Source organism: Alexandromys fortis, unplaced genomic scaffold (genome assembly GCF_014885135.2).
Source record: "Alexandromys fortis isolate MF-2015 unplaced genomic scaffold, M_Fortis_MF-2015_v1.1 scaffold_150, whole genome shotgun sequence".
In the NCBI taxonomy this organism is placed as follows: domain Eukaryota; kingdom Metazoa; phylum Chordata; class Mammalia; order Rodentia; family Cricetidae; genus Alexandromys; species Alexandromys fortis.
In genome coordinates, this window is record NW_026068027.1 from 500068 (window position 1) to 513249 (window position 13182).

The 13182-nt window shown below is 48.6% G+C and overlaps 1 protein-coding gene across 3 annotated transcripts in view; it reads right to left on the bottom strand.

Moving 5' to 3' along the window:
- Window positions 1-13182, bottom strand: part of Vwf (von Willebrand factor) — a 148847-nt gene that overhangs the window by 61943 nt on the left and 73722 nt on the right. For all 3 annotated transcript variants that reach the window (XM_050164059.1, XM_050164058.1, XM_050164057.1), the window contains exons 19-21: window positions 4460-4563; window positions 2931-3069; window positions 815-949 (exon numbers count right to left, since the gene is read on the bottom strand). In XM_050164059.1, coding sequence (XP_050020016.1) covers window positions 815-949; window positions 2931-3069; window positions 4460-4563 — 378 coding nt within the window. The remainder of the gene's footprint in view (window positions 1-814; window positions 950-2930; window positions 3070-4459; window positions 4564-13182) is intronic.

The following is a 13182-nucleotide window of genomic DNA, read 5'->3' on the forward strand; positions in this document are numbered from 1 at the left end:
TGTGATTTATTTGGGGCTAAATGGCTGTGGGACATGGTGGGAGGACAGAAACCAGACAGGACAGAAATCTCAGTCAACAACTCTCAATTGAGAAAATGCCTCCATAAGATCCAGCTATAAGGCATTTTCTTAATTGGTGCTTAGTCAGGGAGGATCCAGCCCATTATGGGCAGTGCCACCCTTGAGCTGGTGGTCCTGGGTTCTATAAGAAAGCAGGCTGAGCAAGCCATGAGGAACAAACAGCTCCCCTCCATGGCCTCAGTTCCTGCCTCCAGGTTCCTGTTCTGTTTGAGTTCCTGTCCTGACTTCTTTTGATGATGAACAGCCAAATAAACCCTTTCCTCCCCAGCTTGCTTTTTGGCCATGGTGTTTCATCACAGCAATAGAAACCCTAACTAAGACATCACCAATATATATATAATAGAACACACTGGGTTCTATACAATCTGTGACTTCAGGCATCCACTAGGGGTTTTTCCCTCTGTCGTGAAGAGTGACCACTATATGAGGAAGGGAAACTCCTCCCACCTGCTACACTCTGCCCTGTCCCCCAGTCAGCACGGCCTCTTCCTGCACATAGGCAGAGATCACTGCTCATGCTTTCCCACACACAGACCACACTTGAACAACAATGGGCTTACACTGTCTATATTGGTCTGCCATTGCTCTGCTCACAGGATAACATGTCAGGACCTGCGTACGCTGCTAGGCCACAATGGCTGCCCATTCTAGCAGCACAGTTCTCCATGAACACGGGGTAAACACTCCTGATAAACCGAGGGACAAGAAGGGAATTGGGGAAACGGGCACTTACCTCTCCATCAAACAGTTCAATCTCCCCTCCCTCCACCAGGACAGTGACCCGCTTCTTGCACTTCACTGAAGGATAACTGCACCCCTCACTTCCCACCAGGATCCGGAAGGTTCCAGGGTTATCACCACAGTAATCCTGGAGGAAGAAGGCACCAGGAGGGAAAGATTATCCCTTCTCCCAGAGCAGACGATGACATCGTGACCTCTGGGGGGGGGGGCCTTTGAATACATGTCACAGAATATCACCAGATGTGCTGTGTTCGTGGGGGACAGGGAGTGGTGTTCACAGGTAAACTCGCCCATGTGTCCAACCTCAGCCCTCACAGATGATCCGGGTACCCATGGTCAGGGCAGTGACATGATAATGAATACAAAGTGGACAGGGAAGCTACTGGAGTCAGCATGTGTGTCCACATACACATACATATACAAACATACACCTACCCATATAAATACCCATATGTACACACATGCATGTACAAACACCTGTGCATATTTATATACACTTGCACATACATATATGCACTCTCATAGACACATGTACATATACACACATATATACATGCACCTACACAAGCATACAACAATAAACATGCATACGCATATATATATATATATATCATAAGTAAACATGTATCCACAGGTGCACACCTGTATACATATATATGTGTGCATACATACTTATAAAATGTATATGTGTTCATGTGTATCCATATACACATACATGCATACATATACACACATGTACTCACACACAGATACAGAAAACACATCCCTGTGTCTGAAAGGGAGCATTAGCCCACTTCCTGGCACCGCTGTGTGAACATGGCTCGAGCTGGTTCCTGGTTACATGGGTTAGAAGCGGAACAAGGCTGCAGGTGTTGGCTTGCTTTTGTCCCCAGCTGACTTTCTGAGGGAGAAAGCTAAGCCTCTGATGCCTCCCACAGGAAAGGCCCCAGGAGAAGGAAGAGGATAAAAGTGGGGGGAAAAAAGCCAACACAGGATCTGAAAAAGAATTTCTGAAAACAGGGTAGCTCCGCAAGGCTTGCCAGGCAAGGGGTGCCAGGGAGTGAGTAACGCCATCCCTAAATCCATTGCTTCTGGAAGTCATTAGACAGGCTGACCCTTGAAACTGGTGCCACCCTGTCTTTTGATGCTCAGGCTAAGAGTCTGTGGGGAAGCTCTAGGGGGAAACACCCAGAGGCATCAGAAGAGCCATTTCAGGGTGTGCGCACATTGTCTCCCCAACACACTATCTTTCTGGGCCAGCTGGGGTACATGAGGCCAGCCTGGCTGGTGCCCCAGAAAGTTCCACCCCCTCCAAGCGTGCGCTGCACATGGTGACCATGTTTACCAATAATGCCTGACACACATGTCCTGCAGCCCCGTCTCGGGCTTTGAAGTCCTACCTTCAGATCACTCCAAGCCACCACCTCCCCCAGAGAACAGAGACCCCAGGAGCTGCATCAGCTCAGTGTGTCACAGAGTACACAGGGCTGAGCTCTGAGGAAAGCGCTTGTCCTCCTTGATAAACCAGCTGGTGTCAGCCAACAAGAAAAACTCACAGCAGCCCACAAAGTGGTAATAAGGAGGCACAAGGCCTGGCAGGGACTCACCAGTTAAGATGTTCTAAATTCTTCCTACTGGGCTGAATGGCACCTGTGACCCTAGCCTCCCCTCCTCACTATGTGACCAGAATAGAGATAAAAATGGTGGCAAGTTTCAGAAGGGCCATAGGTCAGGCCACGTCCTCCAGGCACCATGCAGGGAAGCCCTCTGCCCAGGGGTATTTCACAACAGTGAGCTATCAGGGAGGGTCACATCCAGCCAGGATCGGCTCCCCATGAATCCTGGTGTAAGTGTCCACCAATCTAAAGAGCTGTCTTTCTCTAATCTATACCTTACCTCAACCAAACCAGCTCAGAAAATTAAATTCTGTTCTTAAACTCCATAGACCTTCAGGTACCCTTTGGGGGTTTAGAAAATTACTCTGACAAAAACCAACCCCAAAGTTCTTCCTACAGACAGAATCTGATCAGGTAACTCCCAGACTGCAGCCAGCATGTCCTGCTCTGTTAGATACAGACGGTCCCTCCTCCCGTTGCTCTGGGTCTCACCTGCGCCAGGACATACTGGCACTCCCCGGGGAACAGGTACTTGAGTCCATCAAAGGTGATGTAGTGGGCCATGCCAAGGGCAGAGCAGGTGGCGTCACACACATGGTTCGTGCAGTTCCACTTCCGGTCCCGGCAGACACTAGGAAAAGCAATCTTGTGTTGCTGGTTTGCACCTGAGTGCCAGGGGGCTCAGTCGGGTCTCAGGGAACAAGGAGACAGTGGGGGACAAGAAGACGCCAGATAGTCAGCGAGGTAGCTTCAAGGAGTTAAGCATTTGCAGCCTGTGGAAGGAGCATGGGCCTAACAGGCCTTGCACAGGAACTGCAGGAGAAAGGGAGGCCATGTTGCTCTCTAGCTCCAAGGAGGAAGCAGGTATGGCGAGAAGCGGGTGTCCAGGGTGATCCAAGAAGTTGAAGGAAGGTGGGAATTCTCTACGCCACCTGCTGTGTACTCTCTAAAGCGTGGCCTCACCCTAAAATCTGCAGAGCACCTGAGATTAGCTACAGGGTCACTGTCTTACAGACAGACCAACAGCCATCTCAAGATGAAGAAGAAGCAGGGACATTCTGAGGCTGGAAATTTGAATGGGTGTGCGAGTCTGCCAGGAGCGGTTTTGTGTGTGTTGTTATGTGTTTATGTCTATACTAATTTGCTGGCCACATGTCCCACCCCTCGCTGCCCTTAACCAGAGCCGATCTAGGGAAGCCCGCTCATGCGTCAGAGATGGTGAGCTCAGACCTCAGGCACTCATGGCTCCCCGACCTCTCTCCACATGGGCCCCTAAGATTGCCTACAGCCAGAGTAGAAGCTGGGGTGAGTGTAGGGGAGCCAGGGAAGGGTAACCGAAGAAGGCAGAGGGAAACCGCCACTGCCTCCTCACCCTCAGGACACCCGTGGACAGCATGGGGATAGGGGAAGAGACGGACCTTGGAATTCGGTTTTAAAGAAGAACAAAATGGATCATTTGCACAATGGAACCTGGAGATCATCGTGTTAAGCAAATTAAGCCAGGCTCGGACAATGATCACGTTTTCTCTTGTATGCAGGGTCTAGATTTATTTAAAGGATGCAAAAGTAGAAGAGGGACTACGTGTGGGAGAGAAAAGGACAGTAAGAGCAGAGAGAGGGACAAGAGACAGTGACACAGGAGAATATATGTGCAAAATATATCCTACACATGTATGTAAATGACTTAATGAAATCATTACCTTATATGGCTAATAAAAATATATTTAAAAAGAAGAAAGGAAGAGGGAGGGTTGAGAGGAGCTTTTCAATACCATCCCCCATCCTGGTCTGGAACCTCTGTGGAAGAAGTTCCAAGAACAGAACTGCCCATCTGTAGGGAGCAGGTGCGTGGCCAAGCAAAGGATGGAAAGGGGCATTTGACAGATGGAGAAGCAGGGACAGAGTCAGGACAAGAGCACTCAGGTTCTCAAGGGTGTGAGGACAAGTGTCACAAGTCCTGTGTCCCACAGACCCTTAGGCCACCACGATGACTGGTCCCCAGGGCATCCCCAGAGGCTCACCAGGTGTTGCAGTCGATCTTCACCGTATCTCCTGGGGCATACTCTTGGCCCTGGTGGAAGCAGGGACACCGCTCCAAGGCCACACACTTGTTTTCATGGCGGACCTACAGGAAAAGAAATCAAGGATGTCGAGAGCCACAGGGACTGCTATCACTATTATGGAAGTGTCATGATCAAGCCTAACAGGAGCCCAACATGAAGAGAGGGACTGATCCCAGGGCAACTTCAGCAACTAACGAGCTAGGACAAGAGTCAACACCAGGCTGGGTGTTGGCAGACACAGGCACCATCTGCACTGTTTCTCCCTGTCAGCCATAGACACACTGCCTCTGTCCTGCTGGGTGATATAACCTGGGACACATTTGCAAAGACTTCCGAAACCCGTGTCAGAAGCCCTAGGAGTGCATCTCCCAGGCTCAGCCACGCCACACTAAAGATGGCTCCAGGGGACGTGGGAGTTAAGGGTGGAGACCAAAGGAGAATTATTTACCAGTGAGCGGAAACGGGGAGAAAGGAAAGCGTCAAGTGTTCAGAGGCAGGCAAATGATGCAGTCCTAAAGGGACCCCGGGAGCTGGTTTGCTGTGGGGTGCTAGAAGGTCCTTCTCAGAACTCTTTAAGGCGGCGAGCAACGCCTATCTACGCTGCTAGGCTTAAAACGGGGAGGAAAACTGCACACACATATTGTTCCAATTTCACGTGCATGTAATACAGATCTTGTTGCTAACCAAAGCTAGAAGGAAATAGGGTGGCTGTCCCCAGGTAGTGAGCTGTGAGATAAAGAAATTCTGGGCTTATTTTCTTTTCTAGTTTTAATTTTTTCCCCAAATGTTCTTTGACAAGTAAGTATTATATTTATAGCTAAAAATGGATCTCATATTTGATAATAATTAATAAGCATTTAGTGCCCTGGAGGAGAGACTGAAGACTAGGCAGAGGAGACACATCAAAGTCCGGCTCAAAGTGTGTCCAAGACACACAATCAGGTGACCCTCCTCCTAAGGTCACCTCTTCCAGTCCTGATGCTCTGACGTGCTATCCACAGAGGTGCCGTCCCTCCTTCCTCAGGAGTGCCCTGAGAAAGTGACTCTGTAGCAGGCTACACACCCCAGGTCTGCTAAGAACAAGTGGGTGGAGAAAGAAACCAGCCTGCTGGCTCAGTGGGCATAAGAATCACTACCCAGCCTACCCTAACCCCACCATGGCCCACTGCCACATCAACCAAGAAGCCGCCTTGGATACCCGCACTGGCCGGCCCTCAGCTGGGATGTGATACAATGTTCTTTGATCATACACTATCTCCTGTTACCCTCTCTTGATCCTAGGTGAAGGCCCGGAGCTGCTGGGCTCCAGAGCTACCTAGCTAGTAGGGAGAGGTACCTGTTCGAGAAGATTCTCACTCCAGCGATCTGGTGAACTGCCCTGCAAGCTTGAGCCCCTAGATCTGCAGATGAAACTAAGCCATGGGAATACGTGTAGGCAGAGGATTTCCACATCAGAACCGTAGGTTAAAATTGTGGATGCATACATACATGTACTGGGAGATGAGGAGGATCCTATTCTCCACTTAGCACCACATCAGTCAGTCTCAGGAGGTGTCCCTGAGTCCCACATCCTCTAAATAATGGGGCAAAATTGATTCAAAGAAATAGGAATATGCCAGCCCACTGTGTTCTTGGTAGTGCTTGAGCCTGGGACCCTGGTGTTTAGAATACAAAGGACTTAGGAAACCAGCAGAGAAGGCAGCAGTTTGACAGGGGCAAGGTGGGGCCACAAACCTCCCTTCACTGCCTATCAAGGTTCACAATAAAGACTCAGCCCTCATCCTCCGAGCTTTGTTAGGCTAGGATTCAGTCTGAAGTCTGTCACCTAGTGGCTACCATAAAAATGGCCAACACATGTAGGTTAGTGGAGCCTTTCTGGGAAGGAACACACTGCCCTGATAGATAACCAGGTGTCTCACCACTGAGGTACATGTTCCACCTGCCACTTGCAAGTAGGCTTGACGAGGGATTCCCAGGTCCCCTGGTGGGCATTCTGGCTGTGCTTACATCTCTGTCTAGAATTTCTCTGCTCCCATTTCTCCTAGATAGATCCATGTGCCCAGCCCTCTTCAATGTCCATAACACTCAAACCCCACACAGTGCTAACGACCGCCCTCCTCGGATTCGTACTGGCTATGCACACGCTCATCTCTGCCCTGACTTGTTAGTCAAAGCACATTGCTAACTGGCAAGCTGCAGCACCAAGATCAGCCCCAGCCTTCCATATGATGGAGCCAGCAAGGAGGCAGCCCATGACCTGAAAGGAGAGGAGGGGTTCCCAGGCACTGTGTGGAAATTTCCTGACTTCCTGAGAATTCCAAAGCCTTAAAAAGAAATCCCTGGCAACTGAGAACCACAGAAATAAAGGAGAAGGGCAGGAAATGAGGAGGGAAGTGGCCCAGAAGTGGGCAAGTCAGGTCAGCAGCCCATAACTGAGCCATGTGGCAAGTCACGGTTTAGCATGAAGACATCCATCTCTCTGCCCAGCATGGCCTTCACGAATAACAGTGGTACTGAGAGAAGACGTATGAAGCCATAGAAGACTTTAGAAACTGTGGCAGGAACTGCCCCCCACATGGGTTACCAACTTGCAATTGTTCAATAAGCATTGCCCAAGCTGAGAACACTGTCCTCAGTCAGCCCCAAGAACAATTATGAGGCAGAAAGAAGTTCTCGTCACCCTTCTCTGGAATTGCCCCTTATTCCTAACTGTACATGAACGCCATACAGATCCAGTGTCCCGCGTTTGCCTTCACCTGCTCTAGATGGCCCTGCTCCATCAGTATTCCCAGCTCAGGGGAGCTGAGTTCAAATGCATGTGATTAGGACAGCGGTCTGATCAGATAACTCACACTAACGTGTGAATGACGCTTCCTGCGGGACTTCTCATGCTGTGAGGTTTTTTTTTTTTGTTGTTGTTGTTTTTTTTTAATAAAGTCTTGCTTGCTAACCAAGATGAGTGTACACCCATCACAGATCTGTGAGCCTGGCTCAGTGACAGGTTGTGAGTAGAAATATTTTTGATAGAGATGGGTTTCTTAAATCTTATAAACATTTATAACTTGATAAAGTACTCACCTAACTTGCACGAGGGCCCAGAAAATCTCTGGTGCCCCAAAATGAAGCTCACTCTTTCATGAAACCTTGTATCTTGGATCTAGTTTTTAAAAGAATTCTCTGTGTCTTTCAGTCCATCCAAGGAACAGGAGCATGAGCATCCTTCACCGTGGCAGGATGTTCTCTAGTGCCCGCAGAACCAGGTACCAGTTTGAAAGAGGCAGCTGCTAGGTGCATCAAAGGATAAATTACCATCTCCCAGACAACATGCTACACTCTCCGCAGAGGCCGAAATATCAGCAAGCCAGTGTCCCCGCCTGAACCAGGGGAACTGAAGAATCCTGGCTCTGCCCTAGGCTCCCATAAAGAACCTCTGCAGTGGCTGGAGTACAGGCAGCAGGGCCATGGGCTGTGCTCTGCTGCAGACTAGTGGCCAAGTTAGGTAATATCCCAACCTAAAAGAGTGCTATGCCAGGCAAAAGTTTAGGAGTATTTTTTTTTAGACAGTTTCTATTTATTATTTTTTTGTATTTTTTTCATTTATTTATTTATTAAAAATTTCTGTCTCTTCCCCACCACCGCTTCCCATTTCCCTCCTCCTCCCCCAATCAAGTCCCCCTCCCTAATCAGCCCAAAAAGCAATCAGGGTTCCCTGCCCTGTGGGAAGTCCAAGGACCACCCACCTCCATCCAGGTCTAGTAAGGTGAGCATCCAAACTGCCTAGGCTCCCACAAAGCCAATACGTGCAGTAGAATCAAAAACCCATTGCCGGACAGAAATCTCAAGGTCCAAATCAGGAGCAGAAGGAGAGCGAGCACGAGCAAGGAACTCAGGACCGCGAGGGGTGCACCCACACACTGAGACAATGGGGATGTTCTATCGGGAACTCACCAAGGCCAGATGGCCTGGGTCTGAAAAAGCCTAGGATAAAACCAGACTCGCTGAACATAGTGAACTATGAGGACTACTGAGAACTCAGGAGTATTTTTTGACTAAAGTAAAAGGCTGAGCCTGGGCCACCCCACCTAGTAAGTTCCAGCCTGGCCTGCACTACAGAAGAAAGCCTGTCTCAAAGATTCAAAACAATCAATCAAAGACTTGGGGAGCCTTTTACCACTGTCCATGAACTTACAATGGCTGTGGTCACTAAGACACCACCTACAAAACACCTCACCTGCCAGGAAGTGTCCGTTATCTCTAACCTTTCTCCACATCCCTCCAACCCAAATTTACAGCTGAGGAAGCAAAGGTCCCCGGGAGGAGACCCTGAGAGCAGCTGTAGGGGCAGACGTCGGCTGCCTGGGGGTGGAGCAGAGGCCTCTGCTCTGAGCAGATGCCAGGCCTGTGACACTGGAAAGAGAAGTCTTCCCATCTCGCCTCCAACAGCTCGTTTGCAGGCTTAGAGGGGACGTGGAGGGTCCTTAAAGGAGGAAGCGTGGTTTTTAGGTGAGGACAATGCCACTCAGAGTGAGGCCAGCGCCAGAGCTGACCTGTGACGATGAGATTGCAGAAACAGACTGCAATGTCATGATGTCATGTCCCTCGTGTGTGATGAAAACCTGTTTGTGTCTTTCTTTCATTTTTGTGTTTGTTTGCTTACTTGCTTGCTTGCTTCCTTGCTTGCTTGCTTGGTCTTATTGTTTGGAGTGCTGGAGATAAACTCAGCGCTTTGCACTGACTCATATCCTGTGGTGGTTTGAATGAGAAAACCCCCCCACAGGTTCAGCATTTTAATACCTAGCTACCAGTTGGTGGCCCTATTTGGAAGAATTAGGAGGTGTGGCCTTGTTGGAGGAGGGTGCCATTGGGGGTGGGCTTTGAGGTTTCAAAAGCTCACACCATTCTTAGCTCTTTCTCTCTGCCACTCAGCTGCTGCTCAGCGCCATGGCTGCCTGCTGCCATGCTCCGCACAATGGTCATGGACTCAAACACTGGAATTGTAGCCCCAAATAAACTCTTTCATCAACAAGTTGTCTTGGTCATGGTGTCTTGTCACAGCAAGAGAACAGGAGCTAAGACACACCCCCAACTCCTATCACCACTTTTTGTTATTTCGTTTGTTAATCCGTTTTCACTGTATTGACAAAAGCACTGGCCCTCCGCAGCCTGGAAATGGAAGAAAGCAGACTTAAACCACCCTTCCAGTGGCCAAGACGAGGTGCTAACCCGCTGGGTTTCTGAGACTGAGCCTCAGTTGTTTACAAACAGCTCACTCACAGCTCTTACTACGATTCTATGGAACTTTCTGGCGTTTTTTTGAGACGGGATCTCTAAATCTGGTTGGCTTTCAAACTCCACATGTATCCAAGGACAACTTTGAGCATTGGATCCTATTGCCTCTACCTACAGGCATGTACCACCATCACCCATTTCATGCTGGGAGTTGATTCCATGGCCTCCTGCACGCTAGAAAAGCATGCTCCTGTGTTCCATCCTCAATCCCATGATCTTGTTTTTTAAAAGTGTTTTTGCACACATCTCCCTAGTACCCAGAGCCGTTCAAATGAGGAAGGCAGCCTGAGACCATCACAGAGGGGGCCTGTGGGATTCAGATAAAGACTAAATGACTACACAAGGATGTGGGGCCAGAGGGTAGTGGAGGTCCAAGCTTACCCCCTGCACCCCATTCCTCCTTCAGTCTCTTTCTGCTCTTAGCAGATCTGTCTCCGTCAGAAAACGATTTGCCTCCCCTGTTTGCGAGTCTTCAGAATGCAGAATCCCTGGCCCAAACCCTTGGTCTTGTGCCATAGTGTCCTCCCTCATCACACAGAGAACAGGGAAACAGCCCTGGGTATGAGGTCTGGAGCAGCAGAAGCACCCAGGCAAGATGTTCCCAGCTCCCTTTTCTTTGTGTTGTGGCCAGGAACACGTGTCGGGTGCTGCAGCCAGCACACTGAGCACACTTCATAAATTACATGGCTTTCTCTGCTCTGCCGAATCTGGCCCCAGCTATCTGCACATCAGTCAGCAATGTAATGAAGCAGTTGTGAAAATAATCCAACCTCTACGGACAGAAGCTTTTGAGAGGGGACTCAGTTGCATGCGTTTCTGAGCATGCGTAGCAGGGGCTTCTGGATGAGAACGGAGCACATGGCAGAGGTCTACATCCTAGATCTGCGGTCACGCTCCCCGCCCTGGATTGGGGGTCTAATGCAACTGTTGTAGTTATTAATATTTAGTACTGCTTGGATGCTTTCCTACACACACACACACACACACATACATGTGCACACACACTTCTCTGAAGAAACGTCCATCCAGTTTGACATGACGGAGTATGCTAGCTACTCCAGAGGCTGAGGCAGAAGGATTGCGTAAGATCAGTAGTTCAAGGCAAGCCTGGCCAACAAAATTAGGCTTTATCTCAATTTTTTTTTAATTTTAACATAAAAGTAAATTAAATGCTTCCTGATGCTGGGATAATCCCGTAGTCCCTTTTCTTGCCTGAGGTTTCTCTCAGGTAAAGATTTCCTCTCCGGGGACACCATGAGGAAAACAGCTCTGGTAAAGCCCTGAGACACTCACAGTCAGACCTTATCTCTTGGGGCTCTTATTCTCTGCTTGTTGCTCAGACCAGACTGAGTTCCCTGTAGACCCCTGTCATCCTTCTCTTGTGGTGTGAATCACACCATCTAGTGCAAGGGCCGCTCTCTATCTCTCTACTAGAGGAAGATGGTTCCAGAATGCTCATGGGAGAAGACAAGTGGGGAGCACCCTAGGGAGAAGCGGTAGAACTCTCCATTTGGGAGAGGGGACAGGGAAGGCAGTAGGGAGCAGGACTTCTGTCCTGCACATACCTCAGTGCCCAGCCTTCCTAAGGACACAGAATAAGTTCTGGTTTCCATGACAGAACACCCACAGCTCCTCAGGCAGTGTCCTGGGCACCGTCAGGGCACACTCACGCCGTCCTACCCACACGGGCGCCAGCCTCCACCAGTTTGTCTTAGTCCCTCACTACATACTCTGTGTGGCGGAGAGGAAAATCAGGAACAGCAGAAAGACAGGATGCATTTGAAAAAGAAAACTGCTGAGCTGCATTCTTCAAGGTGATGATAATACTATATGTATAATATATTTGATATAAAACTGACCTAATAGTAGCAGGAATGAGGACATAAGGTTTTGGGTATCCTTCAACCATTGCCACCAGTTCTAGAAGATACACAGAGAAGCCACAGGGTTGATGTGGGAGTGATTTCTTATTAATAAAGAAACTGCCTAGGCCCCTTGATAGGCCAACCCTTAGGTGGGTGGAGTAAACAGAACAGAATGCTGGGAGAAAGAAGCTGAGTCAAGGAGTCGCCATGACTCTCCCACTCCAGACAGAGGCAGGTTAAGATCCTCCCTGGTAAGCCACCTCGTGGGCTACACAGATTATTAGAAATGGGTTAGAACAATATGTAAGAGCTAGCCAATAAGAGGCTGGAACTAATGGGTCAGGCAGTGTTTAAAAGAATACAGTTTCCGTGTAATTATTTCGGGGCATAAGCTAGAGCTAGCTGGCGGCCGGGAGCTGGGGCGCCTGGGAAGTGGCCCGCAGCTCCTCACTACAGAGTGGCACCCAGACGTGATGGGCTAAATCCACTTAAAAACCTGAGAAGGCTTAAAAATAAGGGAGAGAGAGTTTAACACAGATTTTTACTGTTTGTTGGTGGCGTGCTGTAGAGAGATTTCCTGATTTGGTAACAGCAGCAGAAAAAAAGCTGCGTCATTTTAAAGTGTGGCTTCCTGGGACTGTGCCGCCAGTGCAAACTCTGGCTTTAAAGCATTTCAACGGCTTTTATGGGACTGCATGTTTCTGTTCCCACTTGGGATCAGAAGGAGAGTGCTCTGAGACGGTGCCGATGGCTCAGCGCTCCCCGCCTGCACCTGGGCAGAAGGCCGAATCAGGCTTAGGCAGGCGGAAGAACATGGCAGATTCCTGCCACCTTACAGAGACGTGTTTTCAGACTGTGCGTTGCTCTGTGTGTCAGATTTTGCTCTAACTTCGATGAAAAGAGTTTCTGTGCTGCACACTCAGTCTCAGAGTTAAACTGCTGACTGTGGTGCCAATGTGGACTTGCTGTGTGCCTGGAACTGTGCTCAGCTCAGAAGCACCAAATGGATTTGAGACAGGAGCAGCTGCTCCATGCTAAACTGTGCTGACCTCAGGCAGGAACTACTGTAATTACTGTAATAACAATGCAGTTAAGGTTTTGACTGGGCAGGACACAGATGGTACCATATTACCTGTACATGGTGCAACTTAAGTTTTTAAGAACTGCTTAACATTTTAAGAAATACTCCTGGATAGTAAAAAAAATGTTACAGATTCACAATAAAACAGATTCAGACATAAAAGACCACACTGTTGGATGAGTGTACGTAGGCTTGAGAAAGAGAAGAAAAAGAATATAGAGAATAAAGTTAATGGTTTAAAAAAAAGGGTAAAGTCTTTAAATAGACAGAGTTCAGATAGTTATAGATTAAGAGAAATAAAGAAAAATAAGCCATGTAAAAATGGAAAATTCACAGAGAGTCTGGATTCTTTGTATTATTGTGTTTTCTTTAAATTTTTTGACTGAAGGAGCTAAGTAAAGAGAGACATTTCATTACATGGGCTGCCAAGCTAAACCAAAATGGAT